General features: G+C 41.6%; 1 protein-coding gene across 4 annotated transcripts in view; it reads right to left on the reverse strand.

Annotated features, from left to right (window-relative positions):
* Window positions 1–17,500, reverse strand: part of grip2b (glutamate receptor interacting protein 2b) — a 187,003-nt gene that overhangs the window by 123,592 nt on the left and 45,911 nt on the right. For 2 of the 4 annotated variants that reach the window (XM_042089504.1, XM_042089499.1), the window contains exon 1: window positions 9,594–9,793. The exons of 1 other annotated variant lie outside the window; for it this stretch is intronic. In XM_042089504.1, the coding sequence (XP_041945438.1) occupies window positions 9,594–9,729 (136 nt within the window). In that variant the 5' untranslated portion in view covers window positions 9,730–9,793. Of the gene's footprint in view, window positions 1–9,593; window positions 9,795–17,500 lie in introns of those variants that run through there. One more of the 4 variants, XM_042089505.1, reaches the window with a different exon arrangement.

Genomic DNA, 17,500 nt, shown 5'->3' on the forward strand with positions numbered 1-17,500 from the left:
GGAACAATAGCTCTCTGCCATTGGTTGAACATGTAACAGTTACAGTATTCATTGTCTTGTACTCACTTCCTCCCCTAACTACAGCAATGTAACTTTACTGTAGTTTTCAAATAGTGTAAGTAGTGTATAGTGCTGTCTTGAGCATGTTCAGGTAGTGTTGCCGACCTTTGTGTCTGACCTTTTTTTGCATTGTAAAACACTGAGAGATTAAACTGTCATACTGCAAATATGACAAAGCCATCTGACTATCTTGTTCATAAACAATGGTGTCAAGACTTCTCATTTTGATGACAATGCAGTTTCATTTACATGAATACTTGTTTTTGAGGAATGGACTATCCATTTTGAGCAAGTGACGTGCTTTTGCCGGTTACCCACTAGGTTTTGCAGTTTGCACTAATTGTTTTGAGAAATGCACAAACTGCTGTGCAAATGTTAATATTGATGTGAGAAAAGCACCAAAGTGACTGAGAAAAACTGTAATTACGTGAATATCCACGAGAAAGATGCAATATGTTTATGCCTAATCTTAAGGTATGGTACGATGATTTTGTCCAAAGTACAAACACATTTCTGAAAGATTACAAAACTTATTAACACCATTAACATTATTATGGCTTGCTTTAACAGCTTTTGCGTTTGACTATTTTCCACAGGAGCATCTGGTGAAACGAATCTTACCCTACTTCCAGAGGACGACTACTCATTTCAGCAGTCAGCTGCAATTTGGGATCTCATCCAGTATCATCACACTGAGATCTGAAATGTTCTGCCCAAATGCATGACCTAGTTCCAACTGGTCTGGGTTGAAATGAAATGAGATCTACCACTAGCCAATTTAACTTTGATGTAGTAACTATGGACCAACATCACTGTGGAATACATACACACACACACACACAAACACACACACACACACAGAAACACACATACTCTCTCACACCCACAGAAACACTGAGATATACACACACAAAGCACTAGGGTTGTTTCCCCAGTTTCATTTCCCCCACACTACTAGACGGAATTACACATCAAACCTTTGACCTTCACATACTCACCTTCCTGCTTGTCACTACTAAAGCATTTATGCTTCCTGGTTGAGAACAATCTGGGAACCTGCCTCCATTTCTCTTATGCAACTGGCTAAACATCAGAGATGGCCATATTGGATTGCCAATTTAGGAGTTACTGTACTTTGCAAAAACAGACATCTCCATATGTCATTGAATGATGAAGTTGTGCTACCAACTCTCCTAATATCAATGTGGTGATACTGAGAGCTATGCTCGATTAGATAATCACAATTCCTCACCACATGCAATGTGTGTGAGACGAGGTGTTATGCTGTCAGGAGCAGATATGCTAACATATTAGCACCTGTTCCAGATGTCAGATAGTCACTACATGGCATGGTACAGTATGTATAAACATGGTATAGCACTATCAAAAAGCAAAAGAGCTTGATCAGCTGGAGACTTTGCTCACTGCCATGCACAACTGAAAGGCTGAGGAAGTCATTTGTTCCTAGGGCCATTGAACTGTTCAATGCCTCACTAAAGGGAAGAGGAGAGATAGACTTCTCTGCTTAGTCTGTCTGCCTTTCCACCCTCTCCATGTTTGAGTACTGACTGCCCACTACTGCTTTACTACTGTTTTACTACTGTTTTACTAATGTACACAGTCTAATGTTTTTCACTACTGTTTTACTGCTACACTGTTTTTCATGCTATATTAGCACACATGATCAATGGCTGCGGTCAGGCTTCTGCTACAATACTGAATGAATGAATGGCTATAACCCTATTACCTCAACCTGTTCTTGCACTGAAATAGTTTTTTACTCTACCTTGTCTACATTATACTTTACTCTCCTATTTGTCCATATTATTTATGCTGGTCTCTAGACCTTACTCTTGCACTGTTGCACTGTTGGACTAATGTTGGACTACTTTTTGCACCTTCACCATGACACTCACTCTCTTGAGCACCTTGCCATGCACACATAACTAAAGGACTATGGTTGGACTACTTTTTGCACCTTCACCATGACACTCACTCCCTTTAGCACATTACCAGTCCCGGCCCTGTCACTACAAGCGTCTTATGCTTGATCACCCTCAAGCACATTGAACTTTCTTAATTTAATTTATATAGTGTATTTAGTATTTAGTTTTGTTAGTTTTCTTATCTTTCTTATCTTGTACTGTCTTTATTGTACAGTGGAGTTTAGTTATATGTTTATACTTATACTTATGTTTACCATAAGTATATGCTACTGAGACCCTTGAATTTCCCCATGGGGATCAATAAAGTATCTATCTATCTATCTGGTGTGTATAAACAGACCACACAGGACTAAAACAGCATTTTGCCTACCACAGTAGCACAGAAAAAAAAACAAACAAAAGAATGGCAAGCTGTGTTTTTGTTACTCATGTGGGAAGGTCGAGAGTAGTGTTGAGAGGGATTGATTCTGTATTCTGGTGTATGCATTAAAACAGCAGGTAACCGTGGATGACTGGTTTGCAAAGAACATTTTTGCTTATTTGTACCATGTCAATAGCGACCTTGACTTTCAATTCTATACATTATCCACTTCCCTACACAGATCCTTGCCAGGTTTGATGTAGCTGTACAAATAGCTCATGACATTTTTTATGTGGATTAAAATTACTGCCCTGCATTAGCTCTTAGTTGGCCTTTTATGCATTATTTCCCTGAACTTTTGATTCCTTTCAATGTTGCTGGCTGTTGATTTCTTTCAACTGTGCTTGCGACTGAATGATGTGAATGATATGAATGACAAATACAATGTGAAAGGTTCTGTGGACAAGATGCAGCTTCTGTTGACTGGTAAAGATGCTTTTTTAGTCTGTTTAGGGCTCGCAAATGTATGTACATCTGCGCCTCACTGTCTTGTGATGGTCTTCAAAATTACACCATAAAATTGGTGTGAATTTAATCCATATCAAGATAGTGGCTGTGTCCAAAACAGACGGCAGTTACCTTTAACTCTCTAACTAGTCACTTGCCGTAGAAAGAAGCAAGGTATCAGCAATTTTGTTATGGACGGCCTAGATAGCAACACAGAATGCTGTTGCCAGGATATCGACAGCTGACTTCACAGTTAACACTAATTATCTGATAGCTTAACTGTGTAACAGCTCATGGAAATCAAAAATCAAGTATCTGAAAATATTAGAATAAATAATTTATAAGACAGAAATGTCGAGCTAAGAAGAGCTCTAATAAGTTAATCAAGTCAAAACACAGGCAACTGGGCTTTTCATTTTTCAGTGCAGAGCAATAGCTTTTTCCACGATACTCAAAATTGTTTTAGATGCACCTGTACTTGTATGATTAGGAGTTTCCAATGATCCTGGTGCTGGACTAACTACTACACCAATCCTTTTGAAATACTGGTGAAAGGCAGCTCAGTGTCTGACCAGCTTCGGATAAAGAAAGCCTGTTAAGTCGTTGTTTAAATGGTTGGGAAGCGGGCATCATGCTTAACAGAGCAGCTACATTTTAGTGTCAGCATTTGGGTGCAATTAACCTTGTTCAGTAAGTAAAGGTTGGCAGAGCAGCCTACCTTATTGGCTGTAATTACAGTCTATACTGCTTATTACAGCAATATTGCTGTTGAAAGACCTACCACATCATTTTGATCCACAATTAATGGACAATCCATTGATATTGCAATATGTGGCCTACTGTAAGCATTATTTTATATCTTTAGGCTGCCATAAAATGAAATTATGAAAGGCTTATTTGGGATTGGTAAAATGTGTTACCAAAATATTTACACAGTTCTGATGAGTTCCCTATCTCCTCGTACCAGAAACATACTGCTTCCACATACGTATCATTCTTCATATTTTCATATTTGGCTTTTTCAAAAGAAAAACACTTTTTGCCTATTCAATATGTTTCCTTCATAGAGAGAAAATGTGATTTACTACATTTGTAATTTCCCCCACAAATAACTGCTTTAGTGTCATTAAACACAGGCATGATATGGCTGTTACCTCTTCACAGTACTTTTCTGCCAATTCAGTGAATGCAAAGAATAACTCTGGGCCATAAATAACAAAGTCATTATAACAGGGGGTGTTGAAGCTGAGACAGAGAAGGGGTAGGGAAAGAGAGAGAGAGAGAGAGAGAGCATAAAAGAGAATTCACTGACCTAATTTTTCTTCGCAAAAGCAAGATAGGGCTGGTTAGGGTTGCATTATACAGTCAAGTGCTTGCAAATGAGCTCACATGTGGAGCACGAGCTGGTGCTAGGAGATGACAAACACCCGCTGTAACTGTCCGCAAGGAGCTAGCAGTGTGAGTGCCGCTTCCCCTCATGTGAACCACATTTCTCTGTGAGCTTTCTGAGGTTTTTTTGCAATTGTTGTCTTGTTTTTTTTTTTACCAAGCCTGGCGTTCAAAAGCATCAAACCCCATACATCACTGCCGTTGTGATGCAGTGAGACATATGAAGAATCAGAGTTTGCTTTCATGGCACTTCAAAAGTCCAGCCGTTCACTTTTGTTGCGATTGCACTTCTCACAGAGTTCTCACGAATGCTGACGACACTGCCGCTTTCTTTAGGCCTCAGACAGAGACGCAGTGGCTTTAGATCTGTTTATAAAACCAAGGCTGGTGTACTGAGAGAGAGAGAGAGAGAGAGAGAGAGAAAGAGAGATGTGAGGGGGGGGTACCAATCAGAACAGATGATGAAAACATTGAATGTGAAGGCATATTCATTACTTTAAAGCCTGCAGTCAGTGTGCAGTCATGTGTGGTTTTACCAATGTCAAGATCAAGGGTTCTAACCCTGGAGCGAGTATAATGTGTAATCTGATCACTAAAATCACTATCTGGGAAGCATTGTGTAAGCCATTATGGATAATAGCATCTGCTGAGGGAATACATGTAATTGTGACAATTTTATATACTTTATACTATATATTTTGCTATACTTCTCTCTAATCTCTCTAGCGTTGGATTGCTTTCATCATCCGGTACAGCAAGAAGCTAACAACACCAAGATCACAGGTTCAGCTATACAGGGTGATAAAAGCATGGTCTAATGTACAGTAAACAGACTCTTGCATGCTGTTTGTTGAGGGCTGTTTATTGGGGGGAAGAGAGAGAGAGCAGCGGCCCCCTCTCCTCTCCTTAGGGGCCTGTGATCTCTGACACAGAGAGATGTTGCCCCCTGGTCTATAACAAAGGGCGCCTGTCACCAGTGGCTCCATGCCACGCTGAATGCCAGCCTGGTCCCTGAGGCATCTGTTCCTAGAAGTTTGCTCTGCATTGGTACGCTGTCCAAAACCAGACTGGTATGGTTTTCCGGAAACATACCAGTCTGGTTAGGAAGCAAGGAATTGTGCCACTAAAGAGAGTGAGGAGGGTGAAATGCTAACATGTACTCCCTGATTACAGCATAGGGAAGTGGGAAATTCTCTGTTTTAATCTGTTTCCACTAAACATCTCCCCTTATCGTTCTTGTCCAATAATATGGTTTGTATATTATGGTATTTGTTAATTTTCATTAGGCAATTGATCATTGATATTGCATTGACTATGCATTATCTATTTTCCTTAATGTGGTCTTACCAACATTTAAAAAAAATATATATATTGTATTGTTTTTATTTGTAAGTCGCTTTAGACATAACCATAACCATATGATCATAAACAATGGTAGCCTGCCATTTTGAAGGTGTTTTTGTTTTTGTTTGGATATGCTCCAACATCGATTGCCTAGAATTTGACTACAGGCAGCTTAAGTATACTTAAGTGGACTTTGTGTAGGTGAAGTGATAGGTTACACAATGGGAGTAAACTGAAATGGTCACAAGCAGTTTGATCCATTTTTACCACCACAGATAACCTTCTTGTTCACATTATCTGCTTACTAGATGATTATTGAAACTAGGGCTGGGCGATATGGACCAAAAGTCATATCCCGATATATTTAGGTTGAATATCGATATAAGATATATATCCTGATATTTTTTCCGCAAAGTTAGAGCTGTAAAATGAAATGTTCAGTCAAATATGAGTAGTTTTATTGAAAACTCACTACTCAAATAACAATAAAATGTAAACATAAAACTGGAGTGCCTTTTTTAAAATCAAAGCTCCGTAAGGTGCACATTTAAATAAAAAAAAATATCTTAAATAAAAATAGCCTATAAAATAAAATAGGCCAATCTTTTTCTGAAATAAATATATTTATATGAGAAAAGTAGCGTGCAGTTTCACAGCAGTGCAGAGAGGGGAGCAGTGCCGAGATCTCCGGTCAGCGGCTTGCGTGGAGCAAGGATCACGGCGCAAATTTAAACTATATCGATATATGCGATATGGTCTAATTCCATATTGCATTTTAAAATATATCGATATATCTTTTATATCGATATATCGCCCAGCCCTAATTGAAACCACCAAGAGAAGGGCCAGAGAAGACTACATTTCCAAATGTCCATCTCCTGTGACCAGAACACAGGTGAATAACTCGTTCTGGAGTTTCTAGACCTGTTTCTTCTTCCAATACCTAATGATGCGCTGTCCCTCCCTCTCGGCCTAAATCCCTCCCATACATGTCCTGTCTGAACTCTTCACTCTTTGTCCAACACACTCATACAAGTGATTTCCCTGCTTGTCATCACTTAACACAAGTTTGCCACAGCAGCAGTCTCAGCAATGCACATATATAGCCTGCAGCTCTGGGAGAGGGAGAGGTCCACCTCCTGCCCAATCAGTTATCTGGTTAGTGCCACTCCACTGCCCCTTCTCCGCTGTTAAAAACACTGGGTGTTGCCACGGCAAGGAGCACTTAATGGCTATTATCACTCAACGGACTCAGCCTGTGCTCTATTTATATTAACATAATGACTGGCTTGTCTGCAAAGCTTTTACAGTGAGCCTCTGAGAACATCAGCGATGGTTTTTAATTGTGAGGCGCTTTCAAGAGACGACTCAGTGTTTAAGTTCCACAAAAGCAGACACTGCTTTCTGCTGCAAGTCACCTCGGGATGACAGATGACTTGTTGAGGATATGTCAGAGGATGACAGAGTAATGACCCATGATGTCTACATCTGCAAGCTTTCCTTTAAAGGTACCTGGCTTCAGAAGTGGCATTATATGTTGTCTAAAGAGGCATCTGATTAATTGCATGCACTTTGAGCTCCATCATCACAAGGCCTTGAATTTGTTGGGGACTTTCAAGGACAGTTAAGTGGTAAATGTGGTCTCCCTCCCTTTCTTGGGAGGGGGACCAACTCAAGCCTCATCCACAGTATTTCATCTCATAATGGAGTTTTAAAATCCAAGCAATCTACGTCCATACGAGAGTATTGAGCTCAGAAACAGAAAAAATCTTTGTCCAAACTACAAAAATACAGATATGAAAAACACATCAGGTGACCATTCATGCTGTTCAATGTATATGTAGGCATCTGTAACAATGCAGAATTTAACTGAACAACAGTTGCTTCCAAAAAAAGGAAGGTAAGCAAAGCTTGAAATTTGATATCCATGTTATCAATACTTATCATCTTATTATTTTCTTTGAGGAAAGGGTAATAAAAGTCATGTGATGGGAGCATGACTAATCAGGGAAGGAAATAGGAGGACAGTGTGTTTGTTAGCCTCATCGTTTTTCAAAGCTTTGTAAATTTGCCTGTCTACATTAACACATGACCCAAGAATTTTCAAACTGCTGTTCACACTAAGAACAATAGCTATGTATAACGTTAACGGCAAAAAAGTATCATCCTAGCTTATAGAAATGACTGCATCCACACATAAACTATAACAATAACGTCATGAAGAACAATCACTTTCAGGGTGATTTTGAGAACGATAAAAAGCTGACAGCCAATCAGAATCCATCAAATTTTAGCTATCACATTAAAGGTGCTCTAAGCAATGCCATGCGTTTTTTTAAGGCTAAAACATTTTATGTCACAGCAAACATCCCCTAACCAACCACTAGCTGTCTGTGTCCTGAATACACTGTAAAAAAAACGCAATCTCTGTGGACAGCCCAGGCTCCAAAAACGGCAACAAAAACAACCTGGGCAAACCCAGCCCATGAAAACATAAGAAACTGTTCCAGCAAATCACAGATGAGATGCGCGTTTTGGAAAGTTTCAATTGCACGGGAGCAGCACGGGAGGGAGGGGGAGGAAGTAACGAGCTAGCTCTCTGTTTTGTTTGAAAGTCAACAGAAGTGACGTTACCCAGCATCGCTTAGAGCACCTTTAATCAACACGAGGAGAAACTTTCCTTATCATTGGTCAGTGTGGATGCTTTTATTGTTATAGTTATAGTTATCTTTAAGTTATCGTTCCTGGTGTGGTGTAAACAGCCCTTAATACCGGGCTAACAGCGTTTACAAGTTGTTCCGTTTCAGAGCTCGAATATCTCTGAGTTGTGTGGATGCATGGTGTTGATCGGAACAGAAGTGATCCTGATTAAAAACGAAAAAATGAATTTATGTAGACTCCATGTCAGTTTCAGCAACAGTCCAAGTGAACCAAGTTCACACTTGTGAGTTTTCTCAACTTCTTAGGGTTAGGGTAACAAACCGGAAAAAAAAACACTGAGTTACATTAGAAAGGTTCCCTGTTGAAACTCCCTCTCCATCAGAAAAGCAGCTATGGCACCTGAGCCGCCTCTGACAGTTAATGCATTTGTGTAAGTGGCGCCAGAGTACTTGTATAGTATAATAAGCTGCAAGCACTCTGCTGTTGAAGGAAGCTTCTCTGGGGAGACATGGAGAGAGTGTCGTGGGGAACAGCCACCACCAAGGGCATCTACTGCAATTCATCACGACTTCAAAGGAACTGCAGGCTCGATATGTGCTCATAAAACGCTGAGGAAGACTGTCCAGTTCCTTTCCCAAACTCTATAAATATGCTTCATACAAAATGTCTGACTATGTCAAACAGCAAGAAAGGGCACTTTTAATTATTACTTATGAACACTGATGACTCAATATCAAATCAGACACACAAACCTATAAAGAAGAGTAAGCATGCTGTAGTTTTATAAATGCCACTGATATACTGCTCAAAGTCTGCCTTGTGAATGTAAAACACTCACACGCTCAGAAAACAGACAAATAATCTGACCACAGATCAAATGCAAAATTGAGTATGAAAAGGTAAGACAAATCTTTCCTCTCCTGAGGAAAGCCATGAGGTAAGCCCCCTTCTTCCTCTCTCTCTCCTCCTCTTTCTCTCTCTCTCTCACTAACTAACTGGCTCTCTCAGCTTCCCTCGGCATCCAAGGGGAATCAGAGTGACACCTGATAATGAACAGTTGAACAGCCAGAGCACCTGCACCTCCCTCCTGATACTACCTTCCTCTTCTCTCCTCTCCGCACTCCCAGCCCTGGAGGGCTCCACGGCGCTTTCATCCTCAAAATATCCACCACGCTGCCTGACGGGGAACTTGCGGGGAGTTCACAAGGTGTGAGAGAGAGAGACAGAGAGAGAGAGAGAAAGAGGAAAAGAGAGAGGGAGAGACAGGCGGAGTGAGAGAGAGGAGGAGAGAGTTAAAGTTTGCCACGGGGGGCAAGTTCTCTTACCGCCAATGCACAGGCTGAGGGAACACAGGCCATCCTCACAAGTCTCCGGGCTCTCGGCATCGCCCTGGTAACCCCGCTCCCGTTTCCGCGGGGACATGCGCCTCACAATGTTCAGCACTCGATTCACTCTGTCCATCCCGGCTGCCTGGCTACTGAGCCAATTCTCTCTCGTTTGCTCTTTCTCACTGTCTCTCTATCCTTCTCTCTCGAGTGTGAGGTTACATTAGACTCACACCACATAGACTAAATGAGACAGGGAGCAGAGGAAGAGACTGCCAGAATGTGAGTGTGTGTTTTTTTTTCTTCTCAGTCTCCTGCTCTCTCCCTCTCCCTCTCTCTCCCTCACACACAAATAGCAAGCGAGCTGCGTAAGCGAGAGGGGTAAAAATTAAATCAACCTAGCCAGTCCTCATATACATGCACACACTCACTCTCTGTTTTACACACACAGACACACACTACCTCTCTCACCATGAGGACACACACACACATACAAATGCACTTCCTCTCCTACCATGTGGACACACACACACACACAATTTCTCTCTCTCTCTCTCTCTCTCTCTCTCTCTCTCTTTGTGCACAGCTTCCACAAAAGCTCCCTGAGCCCCCCGGCTCTCCGCTCCCTCTCTGTGTGTCTCCCCTCATGACTTCATCCCTTAATCAGGAGATAACGCCTCAGGGTGGCTGATCAGGAACCAGGGGCTACGGCACCACTGTGGGGATACGCCTCAGGGTGGCTGGTCAGGAACCAGGTGTTATGGCACCACTGAGGGAAGGGCTCAGGGCTCAGAATCACACAGCACATATAAGGGCTCAACATAAGGAAGAGGGTCTCCTGGGGCCGTCGAGGTCATTTTGTGAACATCCTCTGAGATCAAGATATGCTTATCATATGCAAACTTTGCAGAGGGAAGTTACTGACCATTTTGACCAAGAGACAAGACTGACACCATTTTCAGCTAATGAAAACATGTCTCTCTCTATTGGTTAAAACTGTAGAAGAAGAACTATTTGTTAAAACTGTAGTTTTTATGTTGCTCAATTGCAATGAGTTTAAATTATATAACAAAGAGCACAGCTAAGACAGAGAACAGAGTTAATAGAATTTTTAATCTTAACTTTTACCGAAACCTTAGTCAAACTCAGACATATATTGCATCATGTTGCCTTGATAATTCCAGTTTTTGCGGTGTTTAGTTTTACCCAAACCCTTTCTTGTAGGAACTGACACATGCATCAGTTATGGCAAACACTGCACCACACACTCTCATACAACCCTGTAGCATGGAAATAAAAGGCAGGAAGTTAATCTGGTGTAATGCCCTTTGTTTTAAGCTTTGTGGGGCGGGAGCTCCCTACGCTGTACCCCACATTTCTCACCCCTCTCTTCACAGCTGTCGGGTGTGTGTACCCCTCTTTGTCAAGACAACAGAACATTGCCATGGCGATGACATGGAGGGAGGGGGAAGCGGTGTGCCCGTTGGGGTATTAACTTCATCAGTGCATGCGAAGGTTGAGAGGACACCCACAAGGCTGCAGCTTTAATCCATTAAACCGCTTGTTCAGCAGCCCAGGAAGTGGAGTTTCACGCACTCCTGTTTGCCGTAGTGCGCCAGAACGAGTGACATATTGAGTACACAGAGTAGAAAAAAAGTCTTGCTCTCTCACTCACTCCAGAGTTAGTGATGCAGCACATGCTATACTGAATGTATTAAAGTTAAGTAGCAAAGAAGGCACACATAAAAAAAATCCATGACTTCACTTCAGGGGCAATTCAGCTGTAACGTTATATGTAACATGTGAAGGAGCAACTGAAGAGGTAGAGCTGCCGCCTCTCAAGTTTGTGTGCAGTGGAGGCAGCCAACTGTGTGATGTAAACCTTGTTTCTCAAAGCCCTCAAGAGACACACTATCAAAGATAGAAGCCATGGCTTGGGATCATTAGAGACTGGTCAGCTAGCTGTGCCTGAAATTAGAGCCCAAATGGTGAAGAACCATTTCCCTGTTAGATTATCCACATCTCCCGTAAGGCTTCAGCTCAAAACTTAATTTCTCCTTCACTATGCCTTTGATTAAACTATGCATTTTGGTTGTATATTTCAACTTGTTTTATTACTTTACTTTTTTCTTTTATTTCCACTTGAATTATTTTATTCTATGTATATATTACTGTATGTCCTTTAATGTTTTTATAACTGCTTATGTGAAACCCTTATGTGTATGAAATGTTCCATGCCGATAAACAGGCCTTGTCTCTAAGCCTCTTAAAGAGTATTCTCATTGCATTTCTACCACTCTACCATTTTAACATTTCTACTCATAGAGTTAAAGCTGACACATGCTGAAGACACTGTATACAGTTAAGTTAAATCAATGTACATGGTGGCGTGAGTAGGCTACAGTCATTGAATGGCTGATACAGACCCATACTGACCCATAATGGCCTGGTTCAAATCTCTGGTCTTGGTCAGGGTTCTTCTAGGACAACATACAAAGCAAGCAGGCATCATACACTTTTAGCTCATTTTTCATGTGTCGCAACTCAAAACTCAAAGCAATATAGATAATAATCTATTCATTATCACTTCAGCCTAATGGGATTAGCGTGATTGAACAGGGTAGATGTGTGTTATCATGAAATAACATCACAGCTGTGATCAGTGGATCAGATGAAGATGAGTCTTGTTATGTCTGTGACTATATGGCATGTCTGAAAACAATAAACACCATTAGAATGCACAGGCTAGTAAATCAGCACAATTAGATAGGCATTATCTTAGATCAGATTATGCAGACGGAATCATCTGTTGCATAAAAATACATAGTGTATATTGATTTTGTACAATTACTCAATTTAGTTTTGGAAGTAGTGAAATTACTGTCGTCCTAAAATAACATATTGTGTATCAATGGTATAATTATATGATAAACCATAAGTATTAAACTCAAAATTCAACTCAACACCAGAGAAAAGTCCAGACAGGGTGAATTCAAAAAACACATCCAAATGCAGAGTAGCCTGCTGCATCTAATGAGCAATTCTTTAATAGGGTCATAAGCAGATGCTTCAAGTGGCACTGTTTCCGTCCAAAAGCTTTAATCAGAGCCACTTCACCGAGTGGTGAGAGGAGCGAAGAGGGAAGTGCACTAAGAGGTCGGAGATGAGAGAACTGGAGGAAAATACAATGAGGTGGGAAAGGAACACCAAGACAAAAACGAATTATCTCTTCTTGTAATAAAATCTCTCCTTCATTCTCTTCCACTTCTCTCTTTCTCCTCATCCCCATCTCTCTTATCGTATCTCTCCCTCACTCTTATACTCTTTTTCGCTTCCTCTCTATCTTTTCCCTCATCCATGCTTCTTTCTTTCCTCTGCCTCCTCCTATCCCTCTTTCTCTCTCTCCCACTCAAGTCCTCTTATTCCGTCTCTTTTGCCCTTTCTCTCTTCCTCCCTGCTCTTCACTCTCTCCCTCTTCCCATTCTCCTATCTCTCTCGTTCTCTTTCTCTATGCCACTCTGCGTCTTTCTCATCTGTTTCAATCGCTCTCCTGCACGTCTCATGTCCTTAGGCTTCCTGGTGCAGGCAGACACAGACAGAGCGTTGCAGCAGCTCACAGTGAAAGAGAAAGAGCGGGAGGGAGACAGAGAGAGAGAGAGAGAGACAGAGAGAGGAGAGAGAGAGACCGAGAGAGAGACAGAGAGAGAGGAGAGAGAGAGACCAAGAGAGTGAGAGAGAGAGAGAGAGAGACAGAGAGAGAGGAGAGAGAGAGACCGAGAGAGAGACAGAGAGAGAGGAGAGAGAGAGACTGAGAGAGTGAGGGACATTACAAAGGAATACATCATGAAACAGATGCCGGGCGGGTGCTGAGGCGAATACAAAAAAACGCAAAGTTGGGCCAAACCGAACCGAACGCTGAGCGAAGTGCTTGGGAAACACTTTTCACCAGTTTAACTTCACATTCTTCAAAGTTTACTTACCTCCTCCCCTACGTGCAGAGCAAGAAATAATAATAATAAAAAAAGGTGGAAATCTAGGGCATATGCTAGAGTGACATCAGAGAATCAGTGAATCAGTCTATGCGTGGGATGCCATAAGGTCTCTCACTAAAGACAGCAGCAAGGCAGCAGTAGACATTATTCCATGGCAAGGCTAACCTACTTAATACAGATCAATGGTTTGCTCCTTTTTTAACAGTGCCATGCCATTACTATTTTCAGGGTCTAGGCAATTCTCTTAACAGATTTTTGCTTAGGAAGCTGTTTGCAGGCAATGAGTGACTAACCGCCTAATCTCTGATTCTCTCTCTGTCTCTCCCTCCCTCTCTCAGTCTCTATCTTTTTATCCTTCACATATTTAGAACTCCTTTGGGGTTTCCTCTGGGCAGACTAAAGTGATGACAATTCTGGGTTTGCCAGTTTTGCCAAGTCCTATACAGTGGAAATATTTAATAGGGCATTTGTGTGCATAGCACCAATAGCAAAGAGCTTTTCCTTCCACTATCAGGGAGAGAGACACAGAAAGGGAGAAGGAAGAAAATAGAAGGGGGGGGGGCAGTTAAAGGCCGTTCACACCAGGAATGATAATTAAAACAATAATGGCAAAAACAACCATTTTAAGTATTGCTCTAGTAAATATGAACTACAACGTCCACACCACATCACAATAGCGACATGAAGAATGATATCATTGGGAATTACTTCCAGAGCGATTTTAGGAACGCTAAAAAGCTGACAGTCATCGTTGGTCAGTGTGGACGCTCATATCACTATACTTACAGTTGTCCTTACGGTTATCGCTCCTGGTGTGAACAGTCCTTTAGAAAGGCAGGGAAAGGAGGGATATGGGAGGAGAATAAGGGAGAGAGAAGGAAAGAAGATGGAGTGGTAAAAGGAAGAAGAGACTGTCACCATGACAGCACTGTGGCGGACCGCTCAACAGGATCAGTCACTCAGAGAGGCTCTCACAAGCCACCAAACCCACACATGGTGCACGTGTGTGTGTGTGTGTGTTTGAGTGTGTGTGTGTGTGTTGTGTTTCACACCAAGATGCCTTGTTATGTGCCACTATCAGTTATTTTACACACCTATACAAGAGAATATTTTATGACTTTTAAGTGTAGCTGTAGCTATTTTTGCAAACACATTAAACTCTCTGTCCGTTTTAGGATGGATGGAAACCAAGGAAACCAGATCTGAGGGTTGCGAGTGCTTAATGTTCATAAGCTCTGGTGTATAAAGGAGACTCATTAAATACACACTGGCATGCGTCTATGTGGGAACCTTCATCAACGTGTGCTTTAACATGAAAATGCTCTTCCTAGGCTTATTCTTCTACTTATTATTATTCCACTGACCACTTTTTCCGTAAGCTATTAAACTTGAACCATTTAACTTAGAAACTTCATCTAAACTTTGTAAAATAACATGTAACATAACCGCTTTATTTGGCATAACAACCACTAAATGTACCCTAGCAACACCCTAGTAACCATCTTAATTACCCTAGCAACAACCACTATAATGTCAACCTAGCAACCAACATGATTACCCTAGCAATCAGCATAGCAACCGCTTTATTTGACATATCAACCACCATATGTACTCTAGCAACCATCTAAATTACCCTAGCAACCACCACTATAATGTCAACCTTACAACCACCATGATTGCCCAAGCAACCAGCATAGCAACTGCTTTATTGTGCATAACAACCACCATTTGTACCCTAACAACAACCTAGCAACCATCTTTATTACCCTAGCAACAACCAGCGACCACCATAGCAACCAACATGATCAACCACTATAATTGGCATAGCAACCAACATATTGACCCTAGCAACACCCTAGCAACCATTTCTATTGTCAACCTAGCAACCACCCTAGCAACACCATAGCAACCATCTTAGTTACCCTAGCAACAACCTAGCAACCATCACTATAATGTCAGCCTAGCAACCATCATAGCAACCCATATGATTACCCTAGCAACCAGCATAGCAACTGCTTAATTTAGCATAGCAACCACCACACCTATACTAGCAACCATCTCAATTACCCTAGCAGCAACCTAGCAACCACCAACGTAATGTCAACCTTGCAACCACCCTAGCAACCAACATGATTACCCTAGCAACCATCATAGCAACAGCTTTATTCAGCATAGCTACCACCATGTCTACCTTAGAAACACCATTGTAACTATCTCTGCATTATCTATTAACTCTGTATGATATTTTACATCATATATTTTGCATTTTCATATATATAGGAAATCAATAGGCTTTTTAACAGGCAGAATGAGTGCACTGGGTTTGAGCCTGTTTCTACATCGAAAGTACCATTAACCACAATCCATAAACCTGCTTAGCATAATGGACTCTGTAAATACAGGTAATCATAGTTACTTAGATAGACAGGCAGAGAGAGAGAAAGTGAAGGGCTCACTTCAGAATAACAAGCTAATGGATTGCCATTTCTGACAAAGCTTTGATGTTGCTCCCATCTCGACAGATGATTGTTTTTAAGTCTAGGAGTATAGGAAACCATGAGTCATCAGAGTTCCCAGTTCTGGGCTTCTGAACATCATCGACACCACAATTCATGTGAGGTAACTGACCCCAAATCCACACCAAGCAATGACTACCACATTGTCCTGCCAGCATCACCCTGTTCACCCGCCGTGAGGAGGACAGAAAAGGTCATCAAACATTGGACCAGTGAAAGCACTGACAGACATACTTTGACACCATTAACTAGAATAACCTCATCACTTCGCCCAATGACATCAGTGAGCAAGTGGACATGATCTCATCATACTTTATCTACTGTTTGGACAAAACTACCAAACGTTAAAGGCACAGCAAATACTTATGTTAAGGGACCTCTATAGAACTTGGCAGTTGTAAACTTCCTGTCAGATGCAAGCAGAAGATGCTAAGTTCTCTCACCTCACAGGTGATGTTTCCTCCTGGAGTGGCAGCCATTAGAAAGCCCAAGCAGCAGGACACAGAGGGCAACCTTTGTTCCCAAGGTCATTCAGCTTCTGAACTCCCAACCTTTGCCAAACACACACAGACACACACATGCAGACAGTGACTGGAACACAGTCTCAGCCCTAGACTGCCACTGTATCCATCTGTTTTGTAAAACAAAACAAAAAAAATATTTGAATTGATTTGAACTGAATTGAAAAGTGTATTTCCCTCTTCTTCTTCTTCTTATTCTTCTTCTTCTTCTTCTTCTTCTTCTTCTTCTTCGAGCGTCTTGACAAATTCTTCATCCCAAAAAAAAGATAAAACAACGGGAGACTCATGTACAGATTCATGGCATGCGCTGGGAGGAACGGTGTTTGAAGCCGGACGATGAATGATTCATTGTTCTTGTCACTTCTGTTGCCAGTGTCACTATGGCATCATCAGGTTCTGCCTCAGAGTTTGGAGGGGAAAACAGAGGAGCTTCACTAGCCCTTCTTCATGTGTGCGCAACATTAAAGCTGGCGCAGATGTGGTGCTTGCGCTCACAGGCTCACGTTCACATGGCACCAAACAAGTTCTCAACAATTAAATAATTCAGCAATTTATCTCCCCTTACGCTGTTAGAGGGCAGCTTGGGCTCTTGCCTCAGAGGAAAGTGCTGGAGAAAACAACAAACCTGACATTTACGAGCCGGAGCAGCTGGAAACTTTGAGCGTTTGAAATGGAAAAACACTTCAGTGGCCATGCTTTACATGCACCTACTGTACGGTGCTCTGAACATCACAGGCCCCAGAGAGCTGGGAAGACTCTGGAAAAGGATTGTGCTTTCAGCACTCTGAGGAGAATCAGACTAATAAAACAAAAGCTTGTTTTATTATCTGTCTCACAAATTTGTTTTACTGCTAATATTGCCAGTTGATCTTTACTGA

Source organism: Alosa sapidissima, chromosome 4, assembly GCF_018492685.1.
Source record: "Alosa sapidissima isolate fAloSap1 chromosome 4, fAloSap1.pri, whole genome shotgun sequence".
NCBI classification, from domain to species: domain Eukaryota; kingdom Metazoa; phylum Chordata; class Actinopteri; order Clupeiformes; family Clupeidae; genus Alosa; species Alosa sapidissima.